We start from the raw sequence: 22,521 nt of genomic DNA on the forward strand, positions 1-22,521 counted from the left end.
CTATCTATCTATCTATCTATCTATCTATCTATCTATCTATCTATATATATATATATATATATATATATATATATATATATATATATATATATATATATATATATACATATACATATCTACTTGTCACATATATATATATATATATATATATATATATATATATATATATATATATATATATATACTGTATATATATATATATATATATATATATATATATATATATATATATATATATATATATATATATGGAATCTACTTGTCACTTTCTTCCAGATAGGTAAAAGTAATTGTTAGGACCACAATGCCCTCTTAATTTCTCGATTTCTTTACACTTTTTTGGATATACTTGTCACTCCAAAAATTAAGATTCAAATGGAAGAGCATGAAGAAATTCTAATGTCTGTAGCAGGATTCGAACAAAAGGCATTTGTTACATGTATTGGAATCGGTTTTGTTTCCTTACTTACAATGAAGTCATTTTACATTTCTCTAAGCTAAAATTGTTTTACTATTTTAAGCACCTTCTGATACATTACTAGGCATCAAGTTAGTTTTGTTACCTCATTCGAAATAAACTAAGCTATTGTCTTACGTGCCCTATCCATCTGACCCCATAGGTTTCAAAATTAATTTCCTCCTTTTCCACTAAAAGATGACATCGAGGTCCTCCTCAAGAACGAAGCAACAAACAGCAAGAGCAAGTGTAAAATAGAGGCTATCCACCGCCAGTACACAATTGTCTGCAAGTAAGATCTTTCTCATTATTTTATTATTGTTTGCTTTCCCCCCCCCCAACTCTTTACACAGAACCACACACACACACGCAGTTGTAGACCACTGGGCGCTCATTCACGAGGTCTGTGTTTCGATCTTGGTCTTCTCCAGCTAGTAGACCCAACTTTGCACTGATGTCAGGGCCAGCTAGACGCACTGTGATAGCGAACTCGTCTTAGATTCACCAACAGCACTTCGACATCCACTTCACACACACTGTACCACTCACTACCTTAGACCCACTCTAGTACTTCCGTTTTGCAACTAATTTCAGAAATCCAGCTACCAAGTTACTTAGGCTTCCTTTCCAACTTACTTTCCTCCATTTTCTCCAAGTGATCAACCTGTAATTCTCCTAAGAATGTCTATATATATGCTGAACTTTTGCTGTAACTTCAGTTTAACCTTTCTTCTGCCTTTTTCTCTAATAGTACAACCACACTTCTCCATGAAAGAGCTGGCACAGCAATCCCCCTATACTTTCCTAATTTTCTCCCATTAACACTCTTCTTTTCAACAACTATTCTGTGGCATTCGGACACTATCATTTGGAGAGTCTGAATATTTAATACATTTTAAGAGTCTCATTCCAAGCATATTTTGTGCTATGAAAAATTTTCCAGATTGTTAGAAAAAAAGAATCGAAGAAGCCTCGGCCAATGTGGAGCATAGATAGATACCAGGTGAGTGATGCAACTGCTCCTCATAAGAGGCGAAGGAGATAGCCTCCTCCATCCTAGAAAGAGATGGACTGGATGATGAATCAGTTCTATAAGTTTCATGAAACTTTGATCCTAGCTTTTTTTTTTTCTGTGACCAGAAGATATATTTACACCAGTGTTGGGAATTAATGTATGGCGTGGTACATCTTTGTATCATTTCACAATTGTATCGACACAGCAATTCAGAACCATAGGGAAATCGCATCCAACGCATCTTTTCAACCAATAGGTGGAAAGCATACCGGGAGAGCGAGGAAGCACTCTCATAAGTTTTATCACTTCTTTCGATAGTTGAATTACTTAAAAAGGAGTAATTGTTGTTCAAATAACAAGTGTTCGAGACCAGTTAAAAAAAAAAGCAGTTTTTCAAAAACATACTTGGTTAGAGTATAGTTGTTCAAAGTAATAGTTTTGCAATTCCACTGTTATATAAATCATGGCATGAGATAATATATCGTAGTATGGAAAATAGGTGGAAATTAAAATTATTGTAATCTTATTACAGTGACAATTTTTAAAAATAAGTACAAAAGTAAAATACAGTGACAACAAAGCATTATGAGATCATATTATGGGCAAATGCACACACATCATCGACTATGTTGGTGAGTTCTCCAAATGATTCAGTAACCTTTTTAACAAGATTTGTATAATCCGAAAATATTTGTACTCGTGTCACATTCCAGCCGCTAAGCGCACTACGTAACTTCATTTACTTTCCTTAGCACTTCTCAGCATTTACAAACTGTTTGGGGGTCCGTTTTCACCGACTGTTCTTGCAGCATGACCTTTGACTAATCTGGATCCCTTATTTGTCACACTATCCTTAGTCTCCTAGCAACTCTGAATTTGCGCTACACAAACAGCATTACTGTAGAAATAAGGCAAATAATGTACAAAAGTGTTATGTTATACTTCGGAATGTTGTTGGAGTTACTAGATTTGAAGATGCATATTCAGTGTAATGGCCTGCTTCGACCACTACACACTTTACACTGTCAACATCACTTTCAATGATTAAGTATTCGCTTATCTGCGATGAAGTCCACAATGGGTGGAATCAAACGCCAAAAGTAACCACTTAATGTGCATGACTATTCATGGGGGACAAATAAACACTGGTAAAAACCACTTACTATTTAATACATACAGAAGTAACATCTGAACCTCGTAAAATACACAAAATTAAATAACCAAACACCCTTAATTAACAAAATCGAAATAAACTCAATTATTGACAGATGGCAAAACACTTAAACTGACAAAGGGGGCCCAGAAAGCAGGAGAGGAACAAAAGCACAGAATAGCCTAACGATATACACACAAATAATTTAAACAATTAAATCCTCCAAGGTCTCCTCATTAAACCAAACTCCGCGTCTGGAGTTATCTCTGGAAGATAGCGATACTAGGGCCCAACAGACAAAAGCAGCGTCTAACACTCCTCTTTCGTCTAGCCGGCGACTTCAATAGGTAATATGCCCCTTACCGGATAACAGAGAGTACCCCTTGGCAGCATAACTAAGCCAAGGTATTGGGGAGGACAGCTAATTCAACAGAGCTTACAGCAATCAAATAAAGGCAGGAGATCCTTAAGCCAAACACTGAGTGCCAAAGCAGCAACAACACTTTAACAACAGGTAAACAAGCAAAGGGCCGCTGAGGAGGAGACACAAGACCTTAAGGAACTCTGCCCAAATGGCTTGATGCAAAATAACAATTAACAAAATTAATTAATACAGAAAAAGGCCAACATACTGACATCAGACATTGCATTTTAGTAGGAAAACATTTTTGTTATAATATTAGTAATGATATTTCTTAATGTGCAATGCTTGCTGCTGATCAGCAGAATATGTTAGGAAATGGGAGACTGGGTAAACTGGGTCCAATGCTTTTTATTTTTATGTTGTAAGAGGTGGATCAGTTGTGTGATTACATGCATGGGCATTAGACTTTCATGAGAATATCTTTTGTCTGTAATATTGGTAGTGTGGGCAGTGATATTTACCAGCACATACTGATTACAGATAGCCACCAAAACATGTCAGAAACAGTATTGTTCGGGCGGGTTTCTACTTAAAGAGGTGGAATGACTGAACTATAATTGCTGTTCCACACAGTCTGTACTATACATTATAAAAAAAAAAAAAAAAAAAACTTTTTCCTCAGCATTTTATTTCCAAATTATGCTTAATGAATATTATTCTTTTGAAACATTTTTACTAGTAATAAAGCCCCTTTCCATGCGCATTTCACAAGGCTCCCTCCATTCTCATTTATTCCTGGAACTCCATATGTATCAACAATACCTCAATCTTTCTTGACCACCTACCTTAGCATTTAAGTCATTTAGCCAGGCACAGATTCAGAATCTCTCAGAAACTCTTCACACCTATTTTTTCCCACTCTTACTTACCTTCACAACTTTAACCAGGACATGGACAATCTCACTCATACATCCCTTAGACTAATTACATTCTTTGCGATGCTACCAGTGTCACCTCTTTCCTAGTTCTGCAACTCTGAGCAATTCCAGAACCAATGCTCTGCCTTTACTGGTCCTGCAAACTCTTGCCCTTATATTTTAGTTTACCAAGTGTTACAGCCACGAAGGAAAAGTGAAACAGTTGCTGTGACCATGTCTTGGTAATAAGACGAAAGTACTTAGCATCTCCACTGTTTCACTTTCCTTCGTGGCTGAAACTTTGTTCATATATATATATATATATATATATATATATATATATATATATATATATATATATTGTATATACACGCAAAATATCTTTTACTCTTGTCATCCTCCACTCATGCACTATTTGTATCATCAGTCTCATACATCATTTATGATATATATATATATATATATATATATATATATATATATATATATATATATATATATATATATATATATATGTATGTATATGTATACATATCTATATATATACACATATATATTATATATGAGCCACTGAAATCAACAGTGACATAAATGACTTAGGTCTAAATTTTCACCTGATAAAATGAAAATTACAAAGATAGCCAAAATTGCTTATGTTATAAAAAGAAAATAAATCAAAAGGGAGTTACGATAATGCTTTAATTTTCAGAATACCAGAAATTAAAAATCAGGACAATAGAAAGCCAGTACAAATGAAATTGTATTTACAGCGTCCATCCGATAATACCATGAGTGAATGTTACGAAGTAACATTCACTATCGATTACTTACGTAAGTAAAGTTGTTTACTTTGATGTCATTTTTCTAATCCTTAAGACTGACATGTAATGCTTTTTTGGGCATCACTTATAATGCAATATCCAAAATTTCACTCCGACTCCTGATCTTGTTTTTCGTGTATAAACTAAACACTCAAGGAACCGGTCATGGCAAATATTAATTGGGAGCTCTGACTGTTCAGTCAATAAGTAAATTACTTCATCTCACCTCCATAGCAGACTTCAGATTTCTGACGGCTGATTTTTATTAATACGTGACATCCTTTTAATGTTCAGCTCAGAAAAGAAAACACGGGAGTCAGCAAGGACCACAGAACTGGGAAGTTTGTAGTGACTTATCCGACAGCCCTGGTACAACCGAAACGTGTCTCGAAAGTAGTAGGAATGCTGAGGCAAGCACTTTCCAGCCAACTAACTTTTCTGCAAATATCTTTTCGTGTCAGCAGGTACTTCAGACTTCAGCATCTTTGAACCAATGTCGCAATGGCTTCCAATCAAATGGTCAAAGCTCATGTGGCGATGTCGCTACTTTACACAATTCTGCAGTTCCAACACCGACTTTTAAATGCAACGATGTTCTGTTATTTAACATGAACAGTGCACAGGCCAATACTTTGGTTCAGCAACCCCAGCAAACACCATTGCAGCCACAGCAACAATATCTATTACAACAGCAGCAGCAGCATCATCATTACCAACATCAGCAACAACACCACCAACACCTGCAAGGACAACAGCTAGAGCAACAGCAACAACATTGCCATTGGCAACAAAGCGTTCATCAGCGACAAAACCACCTTCAACAGTCATCGCAAACCCAACTACAGCATGAGCAGCAGCCCATGCCAATTGTACAGCAGGTATCAAATTCTCTCGTTCCACATCAGCAAAATCATGCAGTTCCGCAGCATTCGCAAAACCAACAGGTATCTCCCATGCCCAACCACGTCCAAGAAGTCATCATGTCCACCTCAGCGCCAACCTGTCATCAAGTGCCCACTACTAATAATCAACTGCTTAATATGGGACCCACACAACACAGTAGGTTTCATTATAATAACATTAGGTTATGCTTCCACCTCCCACAGTATAATCATTCTCAAGTATTCAAACCACAAGAAATTTCTATCAAAATAACAGTTCCCATCATCTATACCAGACACAGTTTTAGCTCCCCAAAGTAAAATAAGAGTTTTAGCTCTCATGGTAAAATAAGTTCTACTTACGCATGGAAAAGAAATATGATTAAAACACAGCAAATGATGTAATCAAACCTACTTTTCCAAACAGCTATTTTGGCTTTTGTCAAATATCTGCTTTTTCAGGCATTTTTTTTTATACACTGAAATGATCCCGAAGCATCTACAGTAAATACATAATTTCTATGGTAAATGTTCTACAAAATTCAAAATAAATTTGTGCTACTAAATTCCGGGTAAAAATTCAGGGCATGAATGACATGGAACATTTAGAACACATTTCCCATTGAACTACTACTTCTCCTCCTCAGCCTAATCCTTAGATGGGGCCGCTGTTTTTATTGAATCTCATACAGATGTTTCTGTCTTAACTCATTCCGTAATTTGTTTTTGGAGAGGTCCTGACTCCAACCCTCCCTATTTGTCTGAGCTTCGGAACAGCACCTACTGTATATACTGTAGGTGGGCAGGCTTCCATTCTCTCCTCAACCCCTCAGTCGTGGCTAGGTTACATACAGTTCGCTTATACTTGTTTTTATGTGGACTTTGACTTTGAATAACTTACTATGTCTGGACTTTTACCTTAAAGAAATAAAAATAAATATAAAAGAAAGAAAAATAAAATAAAAAGAATCTCACAAATAAGCAAATAAAATAATTAAAAAATAGATAAAAGAAAAATATACTTACTCTTGTTCGCACTTGGATCTTGACATAAATAATATGAAATAAAAAACAGAACTAAGAATAAATAAAAGTAATAACAATCATTAAACAAAAATAAAGAAAATTAAAAATAAACTTACTCTTGTATAGAAATTATAACTAAAAGATAAAAAAATTAAGCAAGTAAAAATATATACGTATAAAAATAGATAAAGTAATGAATACAAAATAGACAACCTTAGTCTTATCCGCACTTGGATCTTGGAGAACCCCCACGGCTTCGAAGACGCAGCTCCGAAATTTGAAGCAAAATAACATGATGAGGGAACTACAGCGCCATATGTACAGTAATTTTGTAATTAGGGGAATTTCTTTAATAAAACAAATGAAAAATAAAACAGCAATCCTTACAATAACTAGGAGGATGTTTTTTAATAGTAAATATCTGTGAAAAAGGTCTTTACTGCATCAATTATTATCAATCACAATAGCCCAAATTACCGTCCGTCAAAATCACGAATTGTTTTTATTTTTATCAGTATTGCCAGGCGAGGTACAATCACACAGCATTTCCGAGGATCTTCAAGAGTTACTGCTACAAATACCTGGCAACGAAAAGGACTTATTCAGTGGCAATAAGTATGACTATAACTTGAGTGGTCAGGAAAAACACCAGATCAGACCACTTGATAATACTCACAAGAGCAACTCCGTCAGTAATGCAAACTACGGTTACGGCCCACTTGGTAATAGCAATTACCAGTATGATGACACAGATGATAAGTGCAATTACGAGTACGACTACGATTCGTGTACTAATGAGGATGACTTACGTCAGAATTACACTCGTGATTCACACGGTAAGGCACTTCCACAATTTCATACGTACAATAAAGTCATTGTATTAGTTGTGTGTCAACACCAATCTTTAACGAAAAGTAGAATATGGCTGTAACACCTAAAACTTGTCTAAAAAATTACAAATGGTTTGATTTTCAGGTGCACCTCCTCCTCCTAAGGATTTAAGGGACGAGAAAGAAGAAAACAGGGCAAATAAAGGTAAAGTCTTGCATAATTTTTATCTTCTGTACTATGATCAAATTATTGGACTAATGCATTCAGTAATGTTTAACGCCAAAATGACGAAAACACCCAAATTATGCACATTTTCCCCTGCCTGAACCGCAGACCTCTTTCGGTGTTCAAAGAGATGAAAGCAATTGCGTATATTTACCAACACACCACACACACTGCATGACTGAGGCCTTTCCAGAATTTAATTTTTATTCTGATTCTTGCCTGTGCGATCAGATTACTAAAACTGCCCTCTTCTCTGTGCATGCTAAGGAATTTCATTCTTAAACTATAATTGTAGTTATTTTTTCTAAATCTGCTAATTATGAGACTGCTGGTATCTATACATCAGGAAATAACTCAATATTCAGCGAGTCAAGATTTAGCAATTAAGAAGTTTTGTCACAGTTAAAATGCAAAAGATTTGAAAATATGTATTCGTTATTTTGCAGGTATACAAAACAGTAACACCTTGGACGTAGACGAAACAACACAATTTGAAGATGACTACAAGCAAAGACCCTATGTATTTTTGGAAATGGATCAGCTCGTAAAGAGGACAGAAAATATTAACATTAAAAGAGAAGTTGAAGTGCAGGACGCAGCGACAGACACCAGTTATTATACAGATTCGATCTCGAGTGAAAAGTTAAATGAAAAGGGCTCACAATACGCTGACCACGCTGAGAAAACAGATCAAAGCGCAAGTATTGAAGAGGACGGGAAGAAAAAACGACCACTCCATACTGGTGTGAATATTAGCAAAAAGGAACCTAAACAAAGAAATGAGAATAACTCAAATTCAACTGGAAAACCAAAACAGAATAAAGGTAAATCTTATGATAATGATGGGGAAAGAAACTTGGAAAGGTTACTTGCCAATGCTGAAACTGATAGTAAGATATCTACTGCAAGCTTATTGGACACTGAGTCCTGTGAGAAACATCCTCCAGATGCTGACACCGAAGAAAGGAGTTTCTATTCCACCGAAGGCGACATGAAAATTACCAATCTTTCTGCACGAACAGTGAGAAATGAAACGGATGCGGAAGGGGAGGAGGAGGAGGAGAATGGTGACGATAATGAAAAGGAGAATGATGACGAGAAAGAAAAGGAGGAGGAGGAGGAGGAGGAGGAGGAGGAGGAGGAGGAGGAGGAGGAGGAGGAGGAGGAGGAAGGAGGAGGAGGAGGAGGAGGAGGAGGAGGAGGAGGGGAGGGGAGGAGGGGAGGGAGAAGGAGAAGGAGAGGAGGAGGAGGAGGAGGAGGAGGAGGAGGAGAAGGAAGAGGAGGAGGAAGAGGAGGAGGAAGAGGAGGAGGAGGAAGGGGAAGACGAGGAGGAGGAGGCGGAGGAGGAGGAGGAGGAGGAGGAGAAAGAAGTATTAACAGACACGGAAACTCCAAATGAAAACCCACTTTGCCTAGGAACTGCAACTAAAGTAAGGGAACTCCCTGAAGGAAACGGGACAAACAAACAAAGACAAGGAGAGGCAAAAGGCAAACGGACGGTATCCGTCGGACAAGATGAGAGCCCATACCAAGGACGCCAGTCCTTGAAGGAAATGACCCTCCCAACAAAAAAAAGATGTAGCCAGCTTAGGAAAAGAAAAATGGAATTATTGAAGAAGGAGAAAGAAATTATCGAGAGAGAGATTCAGCTCGAGAAAAGGGCGAGAGAACTAGAGGAATGGGAAAAGCAGCTCACCAGTGTGGGGAAAAAATCACAAAAAAAGCTAAACCTGGGTGAGGGGAAACACGGCACACATCAGAGCTTAAAAAGCAAAGGAACACAGTTTTCTAAAACTCAAAAGGAAAGCACCACAGCGAAAGCTAAAGCAAACGAGATCAAAGAAAAGGGAGACATCACGAATAAGGATGAAAAAGCAACGCCCAGCCTAGACGGAAAGGCAATGGAAGAAGATGCAGTTACTAAGCAGGAAATAAACATCAGCAAACGACAATGCACTTTCAATATAGGTAAAGGAAATGAGAGGGAGACAGGTAATGGGGATGAAGAAATGGATACCAGAACAGTACAGGAAATGGCCGGAACAACAGAAGAACCTGATGAAATGTTAAACTTGAAAATAAGTACAAAACAAAAGGTCAAATTCGAAAAAATAAGTGAAGAAGAGAGGACACAGAAAAAAGAAAATAACAGGAGATTTGCAAACGAAAGCATAACTAAAAAAGAGGATAGTCACAGAGAAACAGAAGAAATCACTACAAGTGGATACATCCAGCACGTACCTGAAGAAGGAGAGAAAATTAATGAGAAGAAAATGGGAATAATCAAAGAAGTAATTCAGAATGATGATCATGGCGAGGGAGAAATGATAAACAGACACAACAGTGAAATGAACATGGAGCAGCAACTATACAGTGCAAAAGAAAATGTAATAAAGATAGCGGAAACTGACAAAGCTAGCAAAAAGGAAGCTAAAGAAACCAGCAAAGGTCGAGTTAGAGTTCAAGAAATGGATCAAACACTTGGCAGAGACCCAAATATAACTGCAGAAAAAGATACAAATTTTGAATATGAAGAAGTTAATAATGAAAACAAAGATACTTTCAGAAGGAAAATGGGTAAGGACGGCAAAGAATCCTTAGTTAAAAGCGGAAAAGAAGTTGTCATTCACATTACAGAATTTATAGAAGAATATACTATAAGCAGAGAAGATGACGTTGCAGGCATCATGGAAACTTCAAAATTAACCAGAAAGAATGAAGCTAATGACGAAGGGAATCGAGAGGAGCCAGCTAATGAACGGAAAGTAAAGGCAACGGTTGGTCAGGGGAATGTCATTACAGAACAGGTAAAACAACCAACTGATGGACAGGAAGGAGAGGTTGTTACTGGACAGGAAGAAAAAGCAACACTTGGACAGGAAATTTTCATCACTGGGCAGAAAGAAAAGTCATTTCCTAAACAGGGAGAAATAAATACTGAACAAGAAAAGACGACAATTACTGGACAGGATGAAAATGTAATTAATAGACAGGATGAAGAAGCTACTGCTAAACATGAAGGAATAACAATTGATGAGAACGAAGAACTACCAACTGAGAGGCAGGAAGAAGAAGCGGTTGACAGACAGGGATATTATCAAACCACTGGTCAGAAAAAAGATGCGATTGATGAACATGAAGAAAGACTATTTTATAGACATGAAGGGAATGTAACTGATGGACAGGAAGAAGAGATTACTAAACACGAAGTTGAAACAGCCGATAGAGGCAGAGGGGAAGCACGTGCAAGACATGATGAGGGGGTAACTGCTGGATGGGAAAATATGAGAATTACTGGAAGTGAAAAGATAACTGGCTCCGAACAAGAAGGGGCAGTTGCCGAGAGGGAAGGATCAGCACTTGGTGAAAAAAAATTCACAACTGTCCTGACGGAAGGTGATGTCATTACTGTACAGGAAGAAGAGCTATTTAATGGGCTGGAAGAAACAACTACTCCACTGCAAAGGGAAGCAAATGCTGGACATGAAGGAAAAACAGTAGTGGAAATGCAAGACGTAAATGCAGGAAAGGAAGGATATAAAACTACTGAACATGGAGTAGAGCCAACTGATGTACTGGAAGAAACAACAGCTTGGGAGGAAGAAGAAGCAATTTCTGGACAAGAAGAAGAAACAGTTGCAGGACAGGAAGCTGAAGCAACTACTGACCAGGAAGAAAAATATGTTGGACAAAGAGCATTAGCAACAAATAGCCAGGGAGACTCAAGTGACTGGCAAAAAGAAAAGGCCCATACTGGAAAGGAAGAAGAGACAAAAATTGGACAAAATAAAGAAAAAATAGCAGGAAAGATGGAAGATACTGGGCAAGAAGGAGATGCAACTACTAGAGAAGAAATAATAGAAATTCCAGAACAGGAAGAAAATGCAATCACTAGACTGGAGGAAGAAATGATTTTTGGTGGGAGAGCCGTAACGACTGGATGGGAGGCAGAAGGTACTTCTGGACAAGAAGATGCAATTACATTAAAGAAGGAAAAGGCAACTGCTGGACAAAGAGAACATGTACAAACTTGGCGAGGGGAAGAGAAAAATGATGGACAGGAAGATACAATTACTATAAGGCAGGAAGAAGCAACTGTTGCGCTAGATAAAACAAATACTGGACAGGAAGAAGATTTACTTATTGGGAAGGAGGTAAAGGCCACTGCTGGACAGGAAGAAAGAATTTATGGACAAGAAGGTAAATTTTTTACACGGGGGGAAGAAGCAATTACTAAACAGGAAGAAAATGTAATAATTGGGCAGGAAGAAGATGCAGTTACAATACAGAAGAAAAAAGCTATTACTGAACAGGAAGAACAAATGTTTACTTGCCAAGGGGAAGAGGAAAATGATGGACAAGAAGAAGATGCAGTTACATTACAGAAAGAAAAAGATATTGCTGGACAGGAGGAACAGATGTTGACTTGCCGAGAGGAAGAAGAAAATGCTGAACAGGAAGAACAGATGTTTACTTGCCGAGAGGAAGAAGAAAATGCTGAAAAGGAAGAACAGATGTTGACTTGCCGAGAGGAAGAAGAAAATGCTGAACAGGAAGAACAGATGTTTACTTGCCGAGGGGAAGAGGAAAATGATGGAGAGGAAGAAGATGCAATTACATTACAGAAAGAAAAAGCTATTGGTGGACAGGGAGAACAGATGCTGACTTGCCGAGAGGAAGAAGAAAATGCTGAACAGGAAGATGGTGCAATTGCATTACAGAAAGAAAAAGCTATTGCTGGACAGGGAGAACAGATGTTGACTTGCCGAGAGGAAGAAGAAAATGCTGAACAGGAAGAAGATGCAATTGCATTACAGAAAGAAAAAGCTATTGGTGGACAGGAAGAACAGATGTTGACTTGCCGAGAGGAAGAAGAAAATGCTGAACAGGAAGATGGTGCAATTGCATTACAGAAAGAAAAAGCTATTGCTGGACAGGGAGAACAGATGTTGACTTGCCGAGAGGAAGAAGAAAATGCTGAACAGGAAGAAGATGCAACTGCATTACAGAAAGAAAAAGCTATTGCTGGACAAGGAGAACAGACGTTGACTTGCCGAGAGGAAGAAGAAAATGCTGAACAGGAAGAAGATGCAATTGCATTACAGAAAGAAAAAGCTATTGCTGGACAAGGAGAACAGACGTTGACTTGCCGAGAGGAAGAAGAAAATGCTGAACAGGAAGAAGATGCAACTGCATTACAGAAAGAAAAAGCTATTGCTGGACAAGGAGAACAGACGTTGACTTGCCGAGAGGAAGAAGAAAATGCTGAGCAGGAAGAAGATGCAACTGCATTACAGAAAGAAAAAGCTATTGCTGGACAAGGAGAACAGACGTTGACTTGCCGAGAGGAAGAAGAAAATGCTGAACAGGAAGAAGATGCAATTGCATTACAGAAAGAAAAAGCTATTGCTGGACAAGGAGAACAGACGTTGACTTGCCGAGAGGAAGAAGAAAATGCTGAACAGGAAGAAGATGCAACTGCATTACAGAAAGAAAAAGCTATTGCTGGACAAGGAGAACAGACGTTGACTTGCCGAGAGGAAGAAGAAAATGCTGAACAGGAAGAAGATGCAACTGCATTACAGAAAGAAAAAGCTATTGCTGGACAAGGAGAACAGACGTTGACTTTCCGAGAGGAAGAAGAAAATGCTGAACAGGAAGAAGATGCAATTGCATTACAGAAAGAAAAAGCTATTGCTGGACAAGGAGAACAGACGTTGACTTGCCGAGAGGAAGAAGAAAATGCTGAACAGGAAGAAGATGCAACTGCATTACAGAAAGAAAAAGCTATTGCTGGACAGGGAGAACAGATTCTTACTTGCCGAGGGAAGAAGAAAATGCTGAACAGGAAGAAGATGCAATTGCATTACAGAAAGAAAAAGCTATTGCTGGACAAGGAGAACAGACGTTGACTTGCCGAGAGGAAGAAGAAAATGCTGAACAGGAAGAAGATGCAACTGCATTACAGAAAGAAAAAGCTATTGCTGGACAGGGAGAACAGATTCTTACTTGCCGAGGGGAAGAAGAAAATGCTGAACAGGAAGAAGATGCAACTGCATTACAGAAAGAAAAAGCTATTGCTGGACAAGGAGAACAGACGTTGACTTGCCGAGAGGAAGAAGAAAATGCTGAACAGGAAGAAGATGCAACTGCATTACAGAAAGAAAAAGCTATTGCTGGACAGGGAGAACAGATTCTTACTTGCCGAGGGGAAGAAGAAAATGCTGAACAGGAAGAAGATGCAATTGCATTACAGAAAGAAAAAGCTATTGCTGGACAAGGAGAACAGACGTTGACTTGCCGAGAGGAAGAAGAAAATGCTGAACAGGAAGAAGATGCAACTGCATTACAGAAAGAAAAAGCTATTGCTGGACAGGGAGAACAGATTCTTACTTGCCGAGGGGAAGGGGAAAATGCTGAACAGGAAGAAGATGCAATTACATTACAGAAAGAAAAAGCTATTAATGGACAGGGAGAACATATGTTTACTCGGAGAAGGGAAGAGGAAATTGATGGACAGGGAGATACTATTATCATAAGGGAGCAAGATGCAACTACTGTACTAGATGAAACAAATACTGGACAGGAAGGAGATTTATTTATTGGGCAGGAGGTAAAGGCCACTGCTGAACAGGAAGAAAGAATTTATGGACAAAAAGATTCAATTATTATACGGGAGGAAGAAGCAATTAATAGACAGGAAGAAAAAGTAATAATTGGACAGGAAGAAGAAACAGCAGAAATTCCTGAACAGGAAGAAAATGCAATGACTGGAGTGGAAGAAGAAACAATTTTGAGGGAGAGAGCTGTAAATGCTGGATGGGAGGTAGAAGGAACTCCTGGACAGGAAGAAGCAATTACATTACAGAAGGAAAAAGCTATAGCTGGACATGGAAGACTTACTCGGCGAAGGGAAGAGGAAAATGCTGGACAGGAAGGAGATACAATTACTACAAGGGAGGAAGATGCAATTGCTGCACCAGCTGAAGCAATTACTGGGCAGGAAGAAAATCTATTTACTGGACAGGAGGAAGAGGCACCTGCTGAACAGAAAGGAAGAGCCTATGGACAAGAAGAAATAATTATCAAACGGGAGGAGGAGGCAAGTGCAGGAAAAGAAGCGGTTACTAAACATAAAGAAAATGTAGCTGTTGAGCAGGAAGCAGATACATTTATTCGGCTGGAGGAGGAGGCAACTATTGGACAGGTAGCAAATAAAATTATTAAAAAAGAGGATGAGGCAACTGCTACACAAGAAAAAGCAACTACTGGACAGGAAGATGTGTTTATTGAGCTGGAGAAAGAGGCCCCTGCTGGACTACAAGAAGACATAATTTCTGGAAGGGAGTGTTCAATTGCTTGGCCTAAAGAAGTATTTACTGCAAGGAACGAAAAGATTAGTACTGGGCAAGAAGAAAAGGAAACCGTTGGTCTGGAAGACAAATTAACCAATGGGCAGAAAGAAACAGGAGCTGAACTTGAAGAAGAAGCTGGAACAGAAGTAACTGTTGGACAGGAAGAAGACACTGTCAATGAACATGAAGAGGCTATTAATCAGGATAGATTTAAAAGATACAATCAAACGAATTCACTCATGACAGGGGTAATTTCCAAGAAAGAAACAACAAACATGAAGGGCCAGTTAACTGAAAAGCAAACAAATTTAGTAGAGAACTTTTATCATCAAGAAATGAGACGAGAGGAAATGAGCAGTACAGTGGAGCCGAGTGATACAGAGTATGAAACAGCGTATGAAACGTTGATTGACTCTAATTTTTACTCGAAAACATTAGGGGTATGTTTCAAATGCAACAGTAAACTACAGGAAAAAGAAAGGCATGCGTATTATATTAACCCACTATTACGGGAGCACACAAAAAAGGGTGAAACAAAACTGGCTAACAGGAGAGATAGGAAGCCCAGCTGTAAAGTACGAAATGTGACTGATGATGTCTGCAAAAGTGCCAATGATGGAGACTGTAAGAAAAACATACGAGGACAAAGTATAAAAGAGGTAAAAAATTCTGAAAGCAACAAAGTCAACAACGAAAGCTCTCAAAAAGGCAGAAGAATTTTTGATAAAGAAATAAAAAAGCATGATGACGGTAAAAGCAAAGCTGTAAGAGAAAGGACTGATAAAGATTTATTCAATAAAACCTATACAGAACGCAGTGGTTATTATTTTAGTAGTAAAAGTAGTAGTGGAGGAAAACCATTATACGGCAACTGTGGAAGCAACTTTAAAGAAACATCTGATGAAGAAAGGGAAAGTAGTACTGGAACAGAAACAAATGAATACAGTGAAAACAACGCTGAAGATGAAACATCTGATAAAAACAGCGCTGAAGATGAAACATTTGATGAAAACAGCGCTGAAGATGAAACATCTGATAAAAACAGCGCTGAAGATGAAACATTTGATGAAAACAGCGCTGAAGATGAAACATCTGATAAAAACAGCGCTGAAGATGAAACACTTGATGAAAACAGCGCTGAAGATAAAACATGTCATGAAAACAGCGCTGAAGATGCAACATCTAATGAAAACAGCGCTGAAGGTGAAACACCAGATGAAATTAGCTCTGAAGATGAAACATCTGAGGAAAACAGCGATGAAGATGAAACATCTGATGAAAACAGCGCTGAAGACGAAACATCTGATGAAAACAGCGCTGAAGATGAAACATCTGATAAAAACAGCTCTGAAGATGAAACATCTGATGAAAACAGTGACAGTGCTGAAACTAGCGAAAGCAGCACTGAAGATGGACACCAAGAAAGCAGTAATGGACAGGAATCAGTTGTCGGAGAAGAAATCGTTAAGGATAAATACAATATCATTGTCGACATTGAGAATATTGATAATGAAACCACAGATGGCAAAGACAGTGAAAAGGAGAGTGAAAATCACGAAACTTGCCACGACAAACACACTCACGTCAACAGTGAATGCGAAAAGAAAGGGGGTGAAGCTAAAGAGGGGAGAAGAAATAGAAGGGCAAGAGAAAGACGACGTACCAACACCAAGGGCAAAAGGACAGGCGAGGACAATCTGCAAGACACTTACAGCGAAGCAGGCAAGTCTCCTCCTACAACTATACTCGTATATCCAGACAGTCGAGTCTGCTGACAGTGTAGCTCATTTTGTAGTCAAAATTCTTAAAATCAAGTATAAATTCGCACTAAAATATCAGTGGAAAACCACAAATTTAAGACCGACGCCAATTTCTAAGGCTTATGTTACACTGATGAAGCAAGTGCTCATCAGTATTAAAAAAATTATATATATATATAATATAATATACAGTATATATATATATATATATATATATATATATATATATATATATATATATATATATATATATATATATATATATATATATATATATATATATATATATATATATATATATATATATAGAGAGAGAGAGAGAGAGAGAGAGAGAGAGAGAGAGAGAGAGAGAGAGAGAGAGAGAGAGAGAGAGAGAGGGCATATGGAGAGGCAAACGGACAATCAACAGCTTTTATTGTGGCCGACGGCGTTTCGCAATAATCCATTGCATTTTCAAGGCTGCAATGACACAATTTTGTTTAATAAAAAAGGGACGTGACTACATAAAATTATTAAGATAAAAATAAAAAACAAAATTACATTTCTTAAAATATCTTAAACCTACCCAGTACATGGCTAAAAGTGCGAGCTGGGAACCTACGTTGGATGTACGAGACGGCTACTGAAAGTCCGTGTCTGTAGTCATCCGGGCGTCAGTTACAGGACGGGATGCAGATTGTCTAGGATTGAATTATCAAATATAAGAAATCAGTCTGCAACCTGCAAAACGCACACTGATATGAGAAACTTTGAAGTAATAGCCTCAGCCCAACAAGAGGACGAGCTTACGACTTTAGAGTCAATTTTCATGAAAGCACTCGTTCCCTCGTTAATTGCCCAGACGTCTCCCACACCTTTGTTTATTTTGTCATTTCTCTGCGGTTCTGTTTACTTTCGACTAGTTTTATCTTTTTCATGTTTAGTAACTTTTTAGCCATGTACTGGGTAGGTTTGTTTTAAGATATTTTAAGAAACGTAATTTTTTGTTTATCATCATCTTTATAATTTTATGTAGTGACGTCCCTTTTTTCTTAAACAAAATTGTGTGTCATTGCAGCCTTGAAAATGCTATGGATTACTGCGAAACGCCGTCGGCCACAATAAAAGCTGTTGACTGTCCGTGTGCCTCTCCATCTGGCCTTGGTCTCCGTATCGTATATTAGGCTTCTGCCTTCATTACCATCGTGATATATAAATATATATATATATATGCTGTATATATATATATATATATATATATATATATATATATATATATATATATATATATATATATTTATTTATATATATATGATGAGTTTTTTTTTTTTTTTGAGAATGCCTTTTGAAGTGACTGTTGAGGATAGTCAATTCTAAAGGCATTCTCAAACTGACAACAGCCTTTTCCACCCTTGAGATCATTCAGTTCTGCCTCTTTCAGAGAGCATCTACGCATTTGCGCCATTAAACAGTGCATCCATCCACTCAGTCATTTGCTTCTCTCTAGAACATCCTCTGATTCTCCTTAAAGTTCCTCCTCATACTTACTCCTCTATTTTCATTACCTATCATCTTTTCCTCTCTTTTCTTGACTACACATCCACCCTCCTTTTTACCTACATGCGATCTTATCTTCTGCAATGCAACTGCACGTCAGATGATCTCATTTTTCCCTTAACTATGTCATTTCCTCGTTCACTCACTCACTGGTTTTACTCCATCCTATATCCATAAAATCTCCATGTTGATTCTATGACAATATTTGGGAGTGATACATACTCTACACTCCTAACTCTTCCTTGGTTTAACCTTCCCCATTTTCTATCCATTTGCTCCTAATAAACTTTGCGTATTTCCTTCTTGTCAAACTTTCATGTCTGAATAACATTTACAGCCATACCGCCATTTATATCCCACTTCCATCCACTATTCCGTTTGCTCCAACTAAAAAAATCTGTTGATATATTTCCAGCCAATCCTCCTATTGCTATTACATCCATTACACACACACACACACACACACACACACACACACACACATATATACATGTATGTAACGTTGTAGGTTTTATTACTAATAATTCTTCCGATCGGTTTTCGCAGGCTTCAATGCTTCAGGCTACAGACGTGCCCTAAACACAACCGAATTAGGACCCTCAGGAGCCAAGGTTGGTGGAAATTATGTAAGACAGATGAGTATTAAGGTTGGGAGAATATCGGTTATTTATTATTCATATGTCAAGGTCAAACCTAAGACGATACGGGTTCCACAACAGACATATTTGCATACCCATTACACTATGAAACAAGCCGGAAAGGTTACTGTAGATCGAGTAATTTCTAGGCAGTATTTACTTTGTAGGTCGAGTAATTTCTAAGCAGTATTTACAAGTTATTTTTGAAAAAAAATTTGCAATATGCAGTGATATAAAAAACACAAATTTTTAACGGATGACTACGAAATAAATTACATTAAGTTTTCATAATAGGAAGAAGAGAGAGAGCAACCAGTTATTGATGTATGTTGTAAATCTTTTTCTTGAAAAATGGTCATTTCACTGAGTTGACATCAATTCAAAAGGTTCCAGAAGGCTGGAACTGGACCGAATCATTAGGTTTGGGAATGAGAGAGACGAGGGAAAGAATGGGTCGTTTCATAAGGCAGATGATAAAAGTAGAAGTGGTAGTAATTATCTTACCTTAGGTGGGTAAGAGAAGAACCAGTCGCACGTCCGAAAGACGAGCACTGAACAGTCAGTCTTCAAGTCTTCAAGGCGACAAAAACAGCACAGCTGACCCATTTTATCTATTTACAACCATTTAAAATCTTCATTATTCATTTTATTGTATTAGCAGTAGTGGTTCTTGATTAAGTGTTGTATCTAAAAGTATTACACGGATGTAAGGCATCCCTAAACCCCATCTTTCTGCTTCTCAGATGAAACCTGACCAGAAGGGGAAGCCCACCAAGTCGAGACGAAAACCCGCGCAACCCACTCCAGTTGCGACGGCACAAAGAAATCCGTCATCCAGCAGCGGGAAAGGCGGGGAAATTGGTAGCCGAGAGAGAAGGGAAATCCGTGGAAATTCTCAAGTATCAGAAGTGAGAAAGAAAGAAACAACCTGCACCACAGAAAAAGGGAAAAGGAGAACGGACTTCGAAGCGAAAGAAAACAGAAACCGTGTGAAAAATGCGCGAGGCAATATCACAAAAGATGAAATGAGTAAAAATGAACGTTCCCGAACGAGTCAAGAATATAATGATCGCTCCCATGTAAAGGAAGAGGATGACAGCACTCGACGAAAGAGGAACACAAAGGACAGTGGCCAACGCCAGAAAGATAAAATCAATGGGGGCATAAACGTCAAAGATGAGTCTGCCAAGAGAATGAAAGGTAGGAAAGAATTTTCCAAATATAATAAAGACCATGCTAAAGAAGTTCCCGAACGGGAGGACGTTAATAATTCCTTTAAGCTCTGTAGAGTGAGCTAAAAGACAAACCGAGCAACAGTTAAATAAGAAATACAAGAGGAAACATGGAAATGTATATGAAGATAGAAATCCCTCTGTTGAATTAATGGCATACCCTTCGTAACTGGTGGACTGGAAAAACGAATTGGTTTTCATCCCATCAAGACATTAAAATTAACCACTGGAAATTGAGATTGTCTATGATCGAGTGTGTGCATAGTAAGTGCGTAAGTTTAACTAAGTGCGTAGTTGCGTAAGCTCAAATCGCACTGTTCAAGACGTGTACGACGACTTGAGAGGGGAAAGGAATGTAGCTCCCTCATTTTCAATTAAAACGAAATGCCATATTTCTCCCTTGTAAAAGAGAACCAATGTAAGAACCTGTTTAGGAACCAGTTCTAACAATTATTGAAGGAACATTAGGAATAAGTTGTTTACACCATGTATTGTCTTATTAAGAAGCATTAAACAAACCGCGGGAGTCAGCGTTTCCCTCAAACTTAACTACGAAAATGAAGATTCGTCTGTCTACGACGTCAAGTGACAATTCAAGCTAAGAGTAGGCCTGGGTTTATAAACCTAGGTCGGTGTATAACACTTGTATTAGCCTATTCCCAGGATTGAAATGTTATGTGTAGGCTAGTCTGAGTTAATTGTCCTAAAATGAATGGTAGTCTCCGAATGTAAGTCAGGACAAGTAGTAATAACATTATTATTAAACAACAATTATTACAGAAAGACCAACAAACAATAAACAGTGAACATGAGCGACCTGACGTCCGAGAAGTGATACGAGTAATGTCTGCTAACTTTGAATAATTCTTATCCGATTGACCATTATAATACTTTCTAACGATAATTAAGTAACTTCACAAGCATTGTCTACTCGCGTTGACTTCGCGTTTCAATGTGAATTTTCAAATGTAGCGTTCGAATAATTGAAATTAATTAAACAAAAGGCGACGCTGACTACCCAAAGGCTACATGCAATAGTTTTACGTGAACCTCTTTTCAATGAGAGAATGAATGGTAAAAAATTCAACAGTGACAGAAAATACTAATTTAGCGCCACTTCTAACAGAACCTGCAAATACAAATCTGGTACACAGATTAACTACCAAAAAAAAAAAAAAAAAAACTCTGAATAGGATAATCTTTCAAAAAAAAAAAAAAAAAAAAAAATCGTAAAAATTTTGCACTTCAGTCATGTACTATAACCCAGAATGGGTAATATTGCACCTTGAGCACCGCTTTTCCTTAAAAGAAATCACATTAAAATGAAGAGTCGAGGGCACAGACGAGCGCACTTTGCACACGCCTACCGTTCTTGTTGCACAAAGAGGGTGAATTGTAATTTAATAAAAATATATCTTCAGTGGAGTATATAAATCTTAATTAACCCACCTACCATAAGAGCAAAAGGCTTTCAATGTAAACCTTTTCGCGAGAGATATAACTGAGAAAAAAAAATAGGTATTCACCAAATGGACTGAAGGAAGTCTCCGTAGTGAAAAATCTCGTGGCTTTTGTCACCTTTTCACTTTTAAAAAAACGTTTTTAAGATGGAACAGATACCAAAGTTCCAAAATGAAAAGGCCATCCTGGTAAACACTACACCAAAAATTTGCCTCTAAAGTTACCAAATTCCTTTTGACTAATCCAATCAGTTAACAGGTTTATTATGCTCGCATTTTGAGTTGTCAAGTTTATGAAAAGAAAAGAGAATTTCCTGAAATACGCAAAATCTCCTTCGAAACGAACTCTTTTCAAATGTTAAGGGGTTTACAACAAAATTAAACAGTCCAATTATTATTATTATTATTATTATTATTATTATTATTATTATTATTATTATTATTATTATGCAGAATGCACGCTACCGCTTCACAGGCGAGGTCATGCTTCGGAGGTGGGGAAAAAACAAAGGTCTCTAAATCGTTGCGTCACATCTCACTGCTTAAAAGAGAATGTCAGTCATTTTTTACTCTAAACCTCACGTCTGTCTGTTCCTCCCTTCGTGGAAGAAAAAGCCGACCTCACCAGAGAAAGCCATGTTCTTTACGTCTGTCACGCTTCTCTGTGTAAACGATTCGGTCTAGCACTGTTTACATCAGTAAGACTTGAAATAAATGATGAAATGCAGAAGCTTAAAATATGACGATAAATAATGACTGGAAATATTTGAAGTGATAACCGATGTTAATCAAAAGTGAATTTGTTGTATTATTCATAAGTTATTCCAAAACATTAAATAGTTCGACCACT

The 22,521-nt window shown here is 37.7% G+C and overlaps 3 protein-coding genes across 5 annotated transcripts in view; 2 read left to right on the top strand and 1 right to left on the bottom strand.

Annotated features, from left to right (window-relative positions):
- The window catches only part of LOC136853546 (WD repeat domain phosphoinositide-interacting protein 4-like), a 448,994-nt gene that overhangs the window by 212,408 nt on the left and 214,065 nt on the right, over positions 1-22,521 (bottom strand). The window lies entirely within an intron of this gene.
- Positions 5,640-14,331, top strand: LOC136828112 (trichohyalin-like). The gene is made up of 5 exons (XM_067085892.1): positions 5,640-5,786; positions 7,287-7,470; positions 7,610-7,669; positions 8,137-8,554; positions 8,931-14,331. Exons 1-5 carry the CDS (start codon positions 5,640-5,642, stop codon positions 13,600-13,602), a joined length of 5,481 nt encoding a protein of 1,826 aa, XP_066941993.1. The 3' UTR covers positions 13,603-14,331.
- LOC136853537 (protein starmaker-like) lies at positions 14,172-21,631 on the top strand. 2 transcript variants are annotated; one of them, XM_067129244.1, is made up of 3 exons: positions 14,172-16,767; positions 18,888-18,967; positions 19,723-21,631. In XM_067129244.1, exons 1-3 carry the CDS (start codon positions 14,172-14,174, stop codon positions 20,275-20,277), a joined length of 3,231 nt encoding a protein of 1,076 aa, XP_066985345.1. In that variant the 3' UTR covers positions 20,278-21,631. The 2 variants fall into 2 exon arrangements, with proteins under 2 accessions (XP_066985345.1, XP_066985354.1); XM_067129253.1 differs by having other exon boundaries at positions 18,888-18,952.

The sequence above is a fragment of the Macrobrachium rosenbergii genome, chromosome 3 (assembly GCF_040412425.1).
Source record: "Macrobrachium rosenbergii isolate ZJJX-2024 chromosome 3, ASM4041242v1, whole genome shotgun sequence".
NCBI lineage: Eukaryota > Metazoa > Arthropoda > Malacostraca > Decapoda > Palaemonidae > Macrobrachium > Macrobrachium rosenbergii.